The 15,247-nt window shown below is 45.1% G+C and overlaps 2 protein-coding genes and 1 long non-coding RNA gene across 4 annotated transcripts in view; 1 reads left to right on the plus strand and 2 right to left on the minus strand.

Moving 5' to 3' along the window:
* Window positions 1-45: 45 nt before the first annotated feature.
* LOC132458224 (connector enhancer of kinase suppressor of ras 1-like) lies at window positions 46-8,349 on the plus strand. 2 transcript variants are annotated; one of them, XM_060052780.1, is made up of 11 exons: window positions 46-734; window positions 1,180-1,289; window positions 1,404-1,437; window positions 1,757-1,932; window positions 2,650-2,723; window positions 3,376-3,447; window positions 3,892-3,965; window positions 4,109-4,170; window positions 4,654-4,738; window positions 6,052-6,233; window positions 6,754-8,349. In XM_060052780.1, the coding sequence occupies exons 1-11, from the start codon at window positions 551-553 to the stop codon at window positions 7,249-7,251; spliced, it is 1,551 nt and encodes a 516-aa protein (XP_059908763.1). In that variant the 5' UTR covers window positions 46-550; the 3' UTR covers window positions 7,252-8,349. The 2 variants fall into 2 exon arrangements, with proteins under 2 accessions (XP_059908763.1, XP_059908762.1); XM_060052779.1 differs by having other exon boundaries at window positions 57-734; window positions 1,159-1,289.
* Window positions 7,568-12,483, minus strand: cldn23l (claudin 23-like). The gene has a single exon (XM_060052783.1). It carries the CDS (start codon window positions 10,716-10,718, stop codon window positions 9,945-9,947), a length of 774 nt encoding a protein of 257 aa, XP_059908766.1. The 5' UTR covers window positions 10,719-12,483; the 3' UTR covers window positions 7,568-9,944.
* A 2,703-nt stretch (window positions 12,484-15,186) lies between these two features.
* Window positions 15,187-15,247, minus strand: part of LOC132458228 (uncharacterized) — an 853-nt gene continuing 792 nt past the window's right edge. The window contains exon 2 of the long non-coding RNA XR_009525869.1: window positions 15,187-15,247. This exon is cut by the window's right edge and continues 119 nt beyond it. This is a non-coding gene — a long non-coding RNA (uncharacterized LOC132458228).

The raw sequence follows: 15,247 nt of genomic DNA on the forward strand, positions 1-15,247 counted from the left end.
GAGAGAGAGGAGAGAGACTCTGGCGACAGACAATCGAGAGACAGACCCAATAAAGAGAGAGACAGGCCGACAAAGGGATCTGTGGTGGTTCTAGAGTGATAAAGTGGGTGTGGGCAGGACAGGATAGCTAGGATGAGGGAGGGGAAGAAGAAGCTTACGGTTCCAGAGAATGGGAGTTTCAGTTCAGAACAGTAAACACACACGCAGAGCAATAGAAACATGATGAACATGTAAATGACCTAGCTGGAGAAATAGCCCACCATTATTTTGGGCTGATGATTAACTGTTGGAGGAGAGCTTCCCTATTGATTGTGTTCTAAAATGTCTAAAAAGCCGATATCTTAAACAGCGAAGCCAGCGATTCTGCCAAATCTTAAAACTGCTCTCCTCTTCTCCTCTATCTGAAATACATTTTCAGAATAATATTTTGTTCTTATTCATCGTAGTGTTCTTTTGATGCGATTTCACAGGTTCTGGGATGTCTGCATAAAGCCTTTGTATTTCTGTGCTGTAACCTTATCTGTGGGTGTGTGTGTACTGCGATGACATTATGAAGGAATGCGTCTCTGTTCGGTTAAATGTCATCCAGGAAGGCCATCCACGGCCTGAGGTTCAGCCGAGGCCTATGGGCCAGGAGGAGTCTGAGCTTTCCTCTGACCGCGGCCTGGAGGGGACTCTGACCAACACTTCACAGAATGACCAGCAGGGGAGGCTGTCACCTCTCCCCAATTCAGGTGAGATTATTAATGATTAGGAAGAATCCAATCATTCGTGTTTGATTGTTGTATAATTCATTCATATGTCAATTGACTTATTAAAATGACTGATTGCATAAGCAATACCTTTTGGGGCCATTGGTCAAAAATATAGATTTTTTTTATAGGGTTAATTACCTATTGTGAATACAATTAATTGCAATTCCACTTTCCGCACTATTGGCTAGAAAATAAATGTCTCAGTTTTAGTGTTTAGCGTAGATACTGCAGGGCAGCACGCTGGAGGGCTTTCAATGATTCGATTTGAATGTTTGACGATGTTCTCAACGTTGCCATAAAAGGAATCCTGGCCCTGGTCCATAGACACCCAGTAGATCTCCAGTAAGGCAGGTTTGACCTGGGATGATGTGTGTGTGTGGGGGGTGATGTGTGTGTCACCCAGGGGACTCTGGTTGTCCTGTAGGTTCTTCCAGGCTCTCCCCGGACCCCCGGATCGACCGGTCGACGTCCCCTTTGGGTTCCAGAATGTCGTCCCCCCACGGCCGAGCCAGTGTTAGCTCCTGTCCCGAAATGGTTCGGAAACATCAAAAGGCATCTTTTGGATCATGCATATGCGTTTTGCTGTACTGCACTTCGGCTGCTGTACACAATGACATAGAACATCTCCTTGGTCTATTTTTTTCACAGGATAACAAAGAAACGAAAAAGACTTCTACAAAGGGTAAAGAATTATTTTAAATGATCTTATAAAAAAACACACTGTGAGTCACTCTTGAAGTCGTAACAAGCCGTTTTGGAAAATCTGCCTCTTCTGACATCACAATTGGGCGTGTCCACCTAGATGTGTACCAGATAGATCAGTCTACCAGTCGACCCAGTGGACTGTAGCAAACGTTGCTCAACTATCCGTCACACATCTAGAGGGACACGCCCACTTGTGATGTCAGAAGAGGCAGATGTTCAAAATGTCCCCTTTAAAGTCTCGGTCGTAAATAGCCCATCTTTACACTACCACCTAATGCCACGTCGGACTCCCCCAGGCATAACCACCGCTCTGAGCCGGCGGCGGGTGTCCTGTCGCGAGCTGGGCCGGCCCGACTGCGACGGCTGGCTGTGGAAGAAGAGGAAGGACACCAACGTCTTCCTGGCCCATAAGTGGCAGCGCCTCTGGTTCGTGCTCAAAGGACCGTCCCTCTACTGGTACAACAGCCCGCAGGTACGGGGAGACACACTGTTGGTTGTTGTGTTTGTGGTCGGTCTCAGTTGGCAGTCCATCCCTTGACCGTATCCCTGCTCTACCGGGCGAGCTGCACCAGACCGCCTCAAAGGTGACATATATACCACCAGGTGTGAGTGTTATTAGCCCAGTAGGTGTGTAGCCTGGGTATACCCATGTTGCCTTGCTAGGCAGCATTGCTTCCATGGATCCGAATTTCGCCTGAGATAGGGAACCAATCACAGAACGGGGAGGGACGGCAAGATGATGACGACGTCTATACTACACACTCATCGTCTTCTTCCTCATCGAATTTCTGTCGCTCTACATACGTCATCTGGTGTAATTGATACGATTGGCTATGAGCTACGTAAAGACAATAAAAGGTGGACACACCCCTTTATGATATGACAATTTTCAAAATGGCTTATAACTAATCACACCTTATTCACACCTGGTGTAATAATATGTCACCTTTAAGCTAGAGGGGACAATTGGTCAATATGTAATGTAATATGTAATGAATTTGTTGGTCTTTTTGTAAAAGGTTTCCTGCTAGACAGGAAAATGTATGGTTGCTATTTTGTAACAACCCATCGGTATACATTAATCACCAATTTTCCGATAATTGTAACGTTTATATTTTATAATTTCCGCCTCCCTTCACTTCCTGTTCTGACTGATGTTGTGATCTCTATGTGTTTTGTGTCTGAACAGGAGGAGAAGGCAGAGGGCCTAGTTCAGATTCCCACCTATAGCATAGAGAGCGCCGGAGAACACAAGAGGAAATAGTAAGGAACTCACATTTGTCTCAGCTCAGGACTGGGTTGCACTGCCCCCTTCTGGATGTTTTAGGAAATAGCAGGGACAGGCACCAAACATAAATATAAAGAGAAAACTAAGAAAAAAGACTGTACATATACCTCAACTGGCAGATAAAGAACAGACTGGGGGGCAGACACTGCTAGCTTGAATGCATAATGAAACATGTGCACACAGTAAACAAAAGGGCCATCTGTAAATGGCCCCTAGCCTCCCTGCACACTCTGAATCAAACTTGATGATGCGTGGGAGGAAGGATTGTTGATGGCTTTTCCCCACAGAGAAGACAGCTGGAAGAATTCATTTATAGAATTAATCCGGGGGTCACGAATCAGTGTGAGGGGGTTTGCCAGAAATACCAAAATCTTTAATGTAATACATCGTCGAAATGCTGCTATTTCATTATAATGTAATCAAACAAATTGAATAAACTAAACTAAATGTTTAGTCAATAAAACTTTAATCTAATAATTTGCCTTTGAACATGATTTCTGAGAAGGGCAGATGTATTTTGACTGTCAACGGTGGTGAAGAAAAAATGTTTTACTCATGCTTGTTATTACATATGATACCTTTAAAGTTTTCCTATTTTTCTCTCTCTCTCTCTATCTCTCTCAACAGTGTGTTCAAAATGTGTCACCAACGATTTCAAAACTTCATCTTTGCTGCTGAAAACCTTAATGACATGAGCAAGTGAGTAATTATTATGACCTAGATAATTATATATATTATATTATATATATATTTGTCTATAGGTGAAAGTAGTTTGTGACACTGAGAAGGTCTGAGTGGTATGTTAGCATCAGATGGATGGGTTGTCTGTTGTAGTATATATCAGTCTACACTGCCCCCTAGGGGCCGATTTACGTTATAAAGTCAACCTAGCAACTGTATGGGGCTTCCATCGCTAAAATGATGGAAACAATTATCCCTTTATTCCGAAACAAAATGACCAAAATCCTCTTGTTTGAAAGTTAACGCAATGGCGGTTATTTTTGTGACGTGTGTAGCAAAAGTTAAATGACGTGAACCTTTTTTTCCATTTCTTCTTAAATCAAGTTGAGTTCCAATCAATTTGAGCTAAATAAAAATTTAGTATTACTGATGTGTTTTACCTGCATTATTGTTATCGTCCAGATGGATCAACTGTCTGATCATAGGCATACAGAAGCACAGGAAGTTCCATACAGGGTTTCCTGACAGTGAGGCCGGTAGGTGCCATGTGTTCAAGTAATGCAATCACAAACAATCAATTACGTGTGAATACACTAGGTGGTATATATACTTTTATGCAGTAATGTGGCTGAAATTCAGTTGTATTCTGAGGTGGATGTTTTGTGTGTTCATTCAACAGATTGCTGCAGTGAGACCGATTCAGAGGAGGAGGGCTCCCCATCGCAACGCAGGAGAAATAAGGTTAGGGCTTCAATAAGACAAACAAACACACACACACACACACACTAACCACAGGCACGCACACGCAAACACTCTCACACACACACACACACACACACACACACACACACACACACACACACACACACACACAAACACCACAGGCAAACACAAACACCACAGGCACAGAAACACACGAAATGGAAACACAAACACACTGCACTCACACAGGCACACATACACAAACACACCCACACACACACACACAAACACCACAGGCAAACACACACACATACACACACCACTGGCACACAAACACACTACAGACACACACACACACACACACACACACACATCACAGGCAAACACATGGTTTTACAGATAGCCGGCATTTGCACATAAAAATACAAATGCTACACATGCAAACACTCTGGGCACTCGTATAAGAAATGTTTTGCACAAACATTGAATCATTGTATTTTTAATGCGTCTCTGCTATCTTAGAAAATGCAGTCCAACACGTTGCCTCGACCCAAGAAGTCCAAGATGCCTATACCAACTCCTCCACCAGAGGGCAGCAAAGCAGGAGGTAACCAGACAGCTGCATTCCCCCCCCCCCCCCCCCCTGTCCCCTTAGACCCGTACCCATTAGGCAACATTCCTCCCTCTGTATTCGATCCATCTTAAAGGCACCCATTGCAACTTTATGTAAACATTCAATGAAAAATAAACATTCAATTTCTAGTCTTTTTTACACGTAGTAAGTTTCAATAACTCCATACCATTACATATCGACATTCAAGGAGCAAAGATGAGACGTCGTTGTGTGGTGAGAACTGATAGAAAATCGTAAACAACAATCGCCGGTGGGGAGAAGCCATTTTTCCATTGACTGGAAGCCTGCTTTATTTATTGTTGTTGTTATCGATTTTGTATCAGTTCTCACCACACAACGACGTCTCATCTTTGCTGCTTAAATGTCGGTATGTAATGGTATGGAGTTATTGAAACTTACTACGTGTAAAAAAGACTAGAAATTGAATGTTTATTTTTAAGCCTCGAAAGTTGCACTGGGTGCCTTTAACACAAAGGAAATTCCTACTATTTTATTTCATGCTGATCAACAACACTCGTCTCAAAATGTTGCGTCATCACTAAAGTACGTTTTAAAACACTCCCTAAACACGTGATGCTATTTGTTATTTGTCCCCCTCTAGATGTTGTGCCTGAATTCAGTTAATTACAATTTAGTCATTTAGAATACTTTCTTATCCAATATGACTCACAAGTGAATACAGATACAGGTTCTAGAGGATAGGTTAAACATGTGGCACAAGGATAAGTAGTGTGTGAGGACAGAACCTATTGTCCTATGAGTCCAACCCCCTAACCATTAGACTCTTTCATCGCTCCTTCTGGTCCCCTATGGGACATATGGCTTCAGTGAGCACTCTCCACTGCAGTCAGTCCCTGGCAGCATGCTGGGCCTCTCCCCAGGACAGGCTCATCTGTTACAGCTCTTATGTCCCAGTTCTTCCCCAGGTGAATGGTAAATTGCCTGCATTTATGTAGCGCTTTTATGCAACGCGCTGCCTGACATTCACCCATTCATACAACAATCACACACCGACGGCAGAGTCAACAACGCAGGGCGACAGCCAGCTCGTCGGGGGCAGTTAGGGTGAGGCCTTGCTCAGGGACACCTCGATGCTCAGGAGCTAGGAGGAGCCAGGGATCGAACTAGCAACCTTGCGGTTACCAGCCAACACGCTCTACCTCCTGAGCTACTGCCTCCCTGGGAGTTTTACTTGGCCTGCCAGGTTTTATTTTGCCTGGGGGTGTCCACTCTTTGCCACGGCCTAACCCCGGCCTCTGTGTGTCTCTGTCCCTCTGGTCCTCCAGTGCCCCAGGACGACGAGATGGGCGTGATGATCAAGGGGCTTAAGGAAGGCGGGGTGTCCATGACCGGCCAGGACCAGCCCTTCACCCAGGACCAGTTCAGACGGTCGTTCATAAAACGCAACAAGAACCCGGTGATCAACGAGAAGGTGCACACGCTGCGCGCGCTGCACAGCACACTCAAGGTGAGCAGGAAACCAATAAAAGGCTGATCGCTGATGAGGGCTGTCTCATAACGGTGCAACGGGACCCTTTCAACAACAAATAGGTTTCTGCCGAATATACTTTCCCTTTTCTTTTTAATGTTAATGTTAATAAATTGTATTTCTTATAAATGCGTTGTTAAAAATAGGGTTAACAGTTTAAGAACCTTTATAGGTGGCCTTTTGTCCCACATGTTCTACTAATGAGTGAATTCTCTATTGAATGATATCCCCTATTATCCTTAGATAAAGTGAGGGTTAGCCTAACCCGAACCCTAACCGTACACATTCATCGTAACACCTATTCCACCTTCCTCATCCACCCATACATAGCCCACACACACGGTGCAATAGGCCAGTGCAACTGCGACCACGCAGTCCTCCCCAATCTTTACCATTCTCACCTGGCCCTAGTGTTCGGACCTGGGTTGCTGGGTACCACCACAAAGACCTGTTATTAAACACACGTCCAATCGCGCGATCCCCCTTGTCTGCTCCGTAGGCCAAAGAGGCCGAGCTGCTGCTGATCAACAAGATCCTGGACGACTCCGACCTCACCGCCACCAAGTTCCACCAGTGGAAGGAGCGGAACGAGGAGCTCTGTCTGGAGATCGGGAAGGCCGCCCTCCTCCGGGGGTCCCCCGCCGCCGCCGCGCCCCCCACCCCTGACTACAGCCCCCCACCCCTAACGACCGCTGACGTTAAGGCGGCAACGGTCGCCGTGGAACCTGACAACGGGTCGTCCGTCGCCCCGCACGCGGAGGGCGCGGCCGCGCCACGGCTGAGCCTCAGCGACGGCGAGCAGCTGGTGGACGACAGCCTGCTGGAGATCGACCTCGGGTTCCCCGCCATGGCCGGCGACCGGGGGGGGGAGTACCCCGCCATGATGGAGCTGTTCCTGGGGTCCCCGCAGGGCGTCGCTGAGACGGAGCGGTCCGAGATGGACACGCTCGCGGGCGGAGACGCCGCGGCCGCCGCCGACAACTACTTCTACATCTGAGCGGCGGCGGAGGACCTCACGCTGGCGTCGGGCCGGGTCGTCAGTGGGTTCGGCATGTGGCCCCGGAGGTGGAGCCGGTTGGCTGGTGTTTTCACTGGACGGCTGCCAGTGTTCGATCCCCGGCTCCTCCTCGCGGGTCGAGGTGTCCCTGAGCGAGGCAACCTAACCCCAAAGGCTCCTGACTGAGCTGGCTGTCGCCTCGCACGGGTGAGTGCTAGGCAATACTGTAAAGCGCTTCGAGTGGCCAGTGGTGAGAAGAGCGCCATATAAATGCAGTCCATTTACCATTTATTGTATTTTTTTTTTTACACACATCACTATCCCACTTGACATAAACAGATGAGCAAAGATTAAGTGGGAAGACTGGCAAACATTTCTCCCGTTCTCTTTTGTTGTCTTGCGACATTGGGGATTGATGTGATCAACTTCAATAAGGAGCTACACACTGAATCATATCAGTGAGTCCCTCCTGCTCTTAAGGTTAAAAACCTTCCGACTCAAATGTATTTTTATAAGGTAACTTACACCCAAGGTCACACAGTGTAATAAGTTATACCATATATACCATATAATTATTCAATAGTATAGATATACTATTGTTTGTACTACAGATTATTTAAAAGTCTTTCTTTGATAAATCTATTTTTTTTTTATGAGAAAAAGGCAAAGTAGTTCTAGATAGTTATAAAGATATATATTATACTTTTTTTTTTACTCAGAAATAAATGTCAACTTTTTATACAATGACCGCTATTCACTGTAGCTGATGGATGTCAGAAAGCTCACAGGAGGGGTGAAGTGTGTATCTTCTCTTTAAATAATATAGAGATGCACATCTTAAGCACCGTGCCGGAAATTGGTTGTCTACCTTTTTTAAGAATTAGTATTGCCAAGTGGAATTCATTTTTTATAAATAGAGTATTAATGTTGTCCTTCTGATCTACTGAAACTATGAGTACACTGCTCTTCCAATTGGATTACAATGGAGTTGTCTTATATTGTATTCTTCTAATGTAAATACAATTTTACAACAATGTAATGTTGGGTAAAAGTGAGATTACAAATTGTGTTGATGGTAATAAATTCATGTACACTTCTCGTCTGTTGTCAGTTTCCAGGCTCTTGTCTGAATAAGCTGCCATAAAACTTTGCACCTCATCCGTTCACTATACAGACCTATATAGTTCTCTCACACAACACATATCATTTTTAATTGAGGCCTTAATTCGACTGCTTAGTGACACAGCTGCTGTGGGTGGTATTAATGCCTATATTTGTGCAGCTTTATGAGAGCTAATAAGTACTCATAAGCACTAACCCCCCAAGAAAAAGTTAATAATGTAGTGTTTTTTTCCCTAATCCTAACCCTGTACTTTGTTATCGACAACTGGCGCCCAACATGATAATACACAAATTCAAAGCTGAAGATTGTACAGGCTGCAAGGCCATCTTAAAATGTCCTTTAACTGCAATCGCCTAGATAATTCATTAAACATCATTGACATTTAGACGGTAAACTCTTCGATCTCTTAGTTATAAGGGACCTTTCTGCCTCTCTCAAACAACACATTCATTAGCCATAAGAATGCTAAAATGCTATTCCTTTTTTGATGCCAGTTTCACACACATTTACACTTCATTATTTTACTCATATTATTTCTAACCGAAATGTAGTCACTCTCTTCTGAAAGATAAGGCCTTTGTTCAAGTGAAGCCCCCATTCTTTATAAAGCACTTTTGTGAGATAATGTCCCAGAACGCTTTTCTATTTTTTTCTTTTGCCATATACTTGTCATGTTTGGCAGATTACAAAAGACTGAAAAGGCAGGGGACAATTGAGTTACTAACAACAAAACCAAACCGCTTACACATTCTTCTAATTTTCTCATCAATATAAGAAATAGTCTCAAATCATGTCTAGACCAGAGAGCAGAAGAAATATCTTTTCATTGAGAGACAATGGAGCTCATGTGAAAAAAACTGTTTTATTCTGGAAACGCTGCTGCTTATCCAAAAGGGACAAAAACTTGCATAAGCATATTAAATAAGTAATAGGTAAGGAGTATTATGTGCAATTGCAATTCGCTCACATAAAACAACACAACAGTTGTAATTGAAGATGGGTAATATGGATCATTAACATACATTTACATCGCAATGTCTACATTTATTTAAAAGGTTAAGTCACATTTCATCCCATTTAAGGGCAATATTTCAACACCGTGTCTCAACATCTACTCATCTAGTCTAAATATATATATATTTTTTCAATGAACACAGTTTCTTCCTAACCGAAACAATCACAACAAGAACAGAAACAACCATTCAAGCACGAAAGCGGGTACAGATCAGAACTCATGGCAGACTGCTCTTGGCCAACCTAATACACAATATCAATTTCGCAGTTAAGGTAGCAAGTCCATTTAAAGGTGTCTCTGCAGACAGCACTGCATTCAGTTCTGGCTTTCAACATTTCATACATCCCCCATCCAATACGTCATCGACATCTGTGTTGAACACATCGCTGTTGTATTTCTTTCGTAAGTCATAGTTTTGTAAAATTTGGTCTTAAATGTCATTATAAATTTGGTCCCGTTGTAAACGATTGGAAAGTATTGAGTATGATCCACGTTGACACCGACAGCCTCGTCCCCCGTCAGAGGACGTTATGCCCGGTGACGCGCTGGTCCGCCCTAGCAGCTCATCTCATACACCTCCGTCTCCGGTCTGCTGCTGAGCTCGGGGCAGGACCGGCAGGCGGGGCAGGCGGGCAGCTCGGGGCAGGCCTGCGTCGCCGGGCACCAGGGCCTCTTGAAGCTCAGCAGTAAGGCGCCCCCCCCGAGCACCTGGATGCAGGAGCCCAGCCACCCGAAGTACAGCGACCCGGCCGGGCGCAGGGTGAGGTGAGGGTAGCGCGGGGCCCCGCCGCCGCTCCCGGGGCCCTCCCCGGGGTTATCCACGCCCAGCCTCCCCAGGTTGTGTGTGTAGACCCCCAGCGCGGTCAGACTCAGCAGCCCCGCCAGCACCACCAGGAAGCCCCCCAGGGCGGCCACTCCCCTCAGGGGCACGTCGCTCCAGCAGCGCATGCCGACGCCGGCCAGCACGATGCCCGTGCCGCACAGGAACAAGGAGCTCAGCACCAGGCCCCGGGCCAGCCTCAGCCGGGGGTCCCGCCGGTAGGCCCCCGTCACGGGCCAGCACTGCTTCAGCTCCGACGGGACCACCTGCAGGCAGCTCTCCCACAGGCCGTCGGAGCGCAGCAGGAGCAGCGTCTCCACGGCCGCCAGCGTCCCCGGGCCCCCGCCGCCGCCCCGCGCTGCCTTGGGGCGGGGCGGGGAACCCGGCCCCGTCAGGCCCAGGCGGGCTTGTCCCTCCCTCCACTGGGGCGTGATGGAGGCGGTGAGGACCAGGACCAGCCCGAGCGGGGCGAACACGATCCCCATCACCATGGTGGCTGGGGTGTGCATGACGGCGGGGGGGGGGGGGGGGGGGGGGGGGGGGGGGGGGGTGTGGTTTGAGCGGGGGGTCCCTCCTGGGTAGGCTCTCTGGGCGGATCAGACGTCACAACAACAACAACAACAACAACAACAACAACAACAGTGCGATCAAAGTCGAGACGCAGCCGCTGACGAGGGAGAGCTGTTTTTAGATCGATGTCATGAAGCATGCAGACTGCTGAAGGAGATATATACATTCCGAAAAGTGTGTGTAGGAGATCCTCGAAGGACAGAAGGAACGCTTCATCTCCGCTCTACTCTGTATGCAGACCAGTGCCCTATAGGCTACCACGAAGCTCGCTGAACATACCCAGGCTTTCTTGGGAAAACCTGGCTCGACAGAGCCGCAACTCGCAATCAGAGTTAAATGGTACCACAAAGCTCACTTTAGATTCAATTAGTTGAACCAGGTTTTCCGCTTGAGGTTCAGTGCGCGTTCACGTGAGAGGGGCGTTTTTTGCGTCATTTTTCTCACCTTTACGATAGATCAAGCAGTCTATATGCGTATAAGTGAAAAGATTCTGCATATTGTCTGTAAAATAACTATGCCAAATGCAGAATTGTTCGCCATTAATCCAAATAGAATGATGATGATTTAAAAATGCATAAGCAACGTCCATCCTGCCTTATTCTATCATTTAGGGAATTCACTTTAAATACACCCTATGTAAGAAATGTATTGCATGTTTTCGACCGCTGAGTGGTAGCGGCTGTAGCGTAGTGGATTAGCATAAGACCCGAACGCCAGCGACCGGGGTTCAAATTCGCCGGTCTATCATCATGCATTTTACCCCCATAGATGTGGTGCCAGCACGGCCTTGAAAATATGGGTTCAAGTTCGAAATAAGCACAAAAATATAATTCCATAAGCTTTAGTGAATAAGTATTCCATATGCATGAGAATTAGGACTTTATAGGCTTCACATAAATTCGCGTCACTTAAAATCGCACCCCCCGCGCAGATATTCAAGACTGACGCGCTACCTCCACTCTAGCACTCTGTCACTGAGACACAATGCGCAACAGTAATCATTGTAAGGTCCAAAAGGACTATCAAATAACGAACACCCTCTGATGAGAATCTGTATCTCTCATGAAGAACCCCAATTTCGTTGTTTGCACAATGACAATAAAGTCTGAAATCTGAATATCGTCAGACAATGCCAAGGGATCGGCATTGTCTTCATCCGTCTCCACTTTTTGGTACTGGTTTTCTGTCCAAACCATATAATCGCACATTTTCTAATCTTCCATACGATACACTAATCCCTTTACAGATTTCATGATACTTACTTTATTCTAATAAATAACTTTATCCCTTATCATGTGTGGATCCCGATCTTTGCTCTGACCCGAGCCTCGTCTTAATGCAGCCAAGGAGATGGAAGAGCGTTATGAATAATTATTAGATGATTGTGTTGTACAATGAAAGACAGTAAAGATTCAATATGAATGGCAAAATAAGGATGGGATTTTATTTGAACAATAAAATATGTGTTGAGCAAATTATAGAGAGGCTGAGATTATAGATTTCATATTCAAAAGGCGAAGGGGTGAAAAAATTTAAGAAATATATTTAAGAAATATAGGCCTACTCAAAGCCCAAATCATTGATATCATACCCTATCCAATAATAAAGAAATTTGAATTTGAATGGTAACAATTCCGTTAAATCCTCGTCCTCGTTTTGAACGTCTCACTCATGGCCAGTGTGTTCTTTCTGATTAGCTCTTAATTGAGATCACCTGTCACGCACCCCTTTATTAAAGGTGGACACAATGAGTTTGGTTTACTTTTCGCATCGGCCTGTGTCAATCGAGGTTGAGTTTAGTGAGGGTTGAAAGTTTTCGATCTAGATTGTAGATCACTGTCACTTTATACAAACTGAAAGTATGCGTTGTTGCGTGTTTGTTTTTGTGGGCATTTGACTGAACAGCACAGACAAATATTGCTACCAACATGGCACTTCGAAACAGACCACCGCAGTGAGTAAAAGTTATTTTCCTTTATTAAATGTTGACGTTTTTGGGCTGTCTCCTCAGACACAAGCCATCAGTATCCCTGCTCTTTGCACCTTGACATGCATGTCGCCGCTGTTTGTTAACCTAGCTTTGCTGATTTGTATCTTGTGATGTGTGTGTGTTTTTCTTAACAGGTGTTAGATGACTGACAAGATCTATGGGGGGGCCCCCTTTGGGCCCCCCCATACCAACTTAGTCTTCAAAGGAATCTAGTGCCATGGGACTCCAGTGTCTTCAAAACATCCTCGGAATACATGTGTATGAATGGTCCACCGAAGGGTTGATCTGGAAGCCACCACGGTCCACGCAGTAATCTGCTGCGTGGGCCCTAGTGGCTTCCAGAGCCATCTTTCGGTCTTGGTCAGGATTTGTTAGAGTTGCCCTTCAATGTTGCAGGCTACGGGTTTCTGAAGAAGCCTGCTTTACGTAGCATTGGAGTACAAATATTGTGCAAAATGCTCATGTAATTGCACTAGCACTAGTAACCTGTAGATTAGCTTAGTTTAACGTCATTCCGTGCTGTCTCTGTCAAATGTGTGGCTTACTTTAAGTCCACAAGGCCCTCTGGTAAACCACATTGGAACACCCCTGGACAAGGTGATTAGTCACTGGGTGTGTGCTAAAGTTTTGTTCCATTTTTCACTAGTTGGTTAAGGTTTGGTAGAATTGTTTGGATGCTAGCGACGTGATGGCGTATGTACAAGAGCCTACCGTGGCCAGGCCACAGTTGCGACGGCCACGGCCAGATGGCCTAGTGTGAGTGCAACCTTGATTGCATTTGTATACTGTTTACTATTGGATGTTTATGCAATTTGGCTTAATTCATCCGCAGTAAAGCTGCATTTGGCTATTCCAGGGTCGTTTTGTACAGGCTTTCAATTGACCATGTTGACTAGTTAGTGGGAAGTTTTTTTTTTTTTTACCCTTGCAATCCAACGGTTGTGACCACTTATGCAACTGGGCTGTGAACCTTGCAATTCTAGTTGCATATTTGTACACGCAAGCTTGTCCATTTCTATCGCCATCACTAACACTAGCTTCAGCATTTCCTTGTAGGCCATTAGCTGACTTGTGTATTGGAGCGATGATTTGGGTATTTTAAGATGCTTGAAAACCTAAAATAAAGCAAAATGCGTGTCTGGTGTGCAAGAGCCAATTTGTTGGCTTGCAGTAGTCGAGGAGTTGCCGTAGGTCGTAAGCCATCTGGAGGTTGTGGCAATGGAGGCTTGTGGTAGATCTGCCATCCAAGAAAGGTTAATTCTTCTGAAGCATGATTAATAGTTTAGTAACTTGAATCTATTCATATAGAACTATGAAATCCAAGACTGCAGCCAGTAACTTGGATCGCAATATGTGGAAAGTATTAGTCTTCATTTGTAACAACAGAATAATTAACATGACTAACTGGGTTTCTTCCATTTTCTAACTAGGGGGACTTGACTGGTGAGTCTACTGGATTAATCAGTAGCGGTACTTTGCCCAACAGATTTGATGGCATGACTACAGGGTGACAAAGACAATTATTCCAATAAATCGCTTGATTCGAAAATGGTAATATCAGTAATCAGTAATCAGTCATCATAGTTCTCAATAAACCTTGTGTGAATGAATGAATGAGTGAACCTTTGTTCAAAAATAAAACGAAGCAAATAAAATGTATTGTTGTCCAGTTGACTTGTGCCCTGTGCCCTATACCACGAAGCTCGCTGAACATACCCAGGCTTTCTTGGGAAAACCTGGCTCGACAGAGCCGCAACTCGCAATCAGAGTTAAATGGTACCACGAAGCTCATTTTAGATTCAATTAGTAGAACCAGGTTTTCCGCTTTAGGTTCAGTTCGCGTTCACGTGAAAGGGGCGTTTTTTGCGTCATTTCTCACCTTTACGATAGATCAAGCAGTCTATATGAGTAAGTGAAAAGATTCTGCATATTGTCTGTAAAATAACTATGCCAAATGCAGAATTGTTCGCCATTAATCCAAATAGAATGATTTAAAAATGCATAAGCAACGTCCATCCTGCCTTATTCTATCATTTAGGGAATTCCCTTTAAATACACCCCATTTAAGAAATGTATCGCATGTTTTCGACCGCTGAGAGGTAGCGGCTGTAGCGTAGTGGATTAGTATAAGACCCGAACGCCAGCGACCGAGGTTCAAATTCGCCGGTCTATCATCATGCATTTTACCCCCATAGATGTGGTGCCAGCACGGCCTTGAAAATATGGGTTCAAGTTCGAAATAAGCACAAAAATATAATTCCATAAGCTTTAGTGAATAAGTATTCCATATGCATGAGAATTACGACTTTTTATGCTTCACATAAATTTGCATCACTTGGGAGTCGAACCCCCCGCGCAGAAATTCAAGACTGACGCGCTACCTCCACTCTAGCACACTGTCACGGAGACACAATGCGCAACAGTAATCATTGTCTACATAAGGTCCAAAAGGACGATCAAATAACGAACACCCTCTGA

The sequence above is a fragment of the Gadus macrocephalus genome, chromosome 5, assembly GCF_031168955.1.
Source record: "Gadus macrocephalus chromosome 5, ASM3116895v1".
NCBI classification, from domain to species: domain Eukaryota; kingdom Metazoa; phylum Chordata; class Actinopteri; order Gadiformes; family Gadidae; genus Gadus; species Gadus macrocephalus.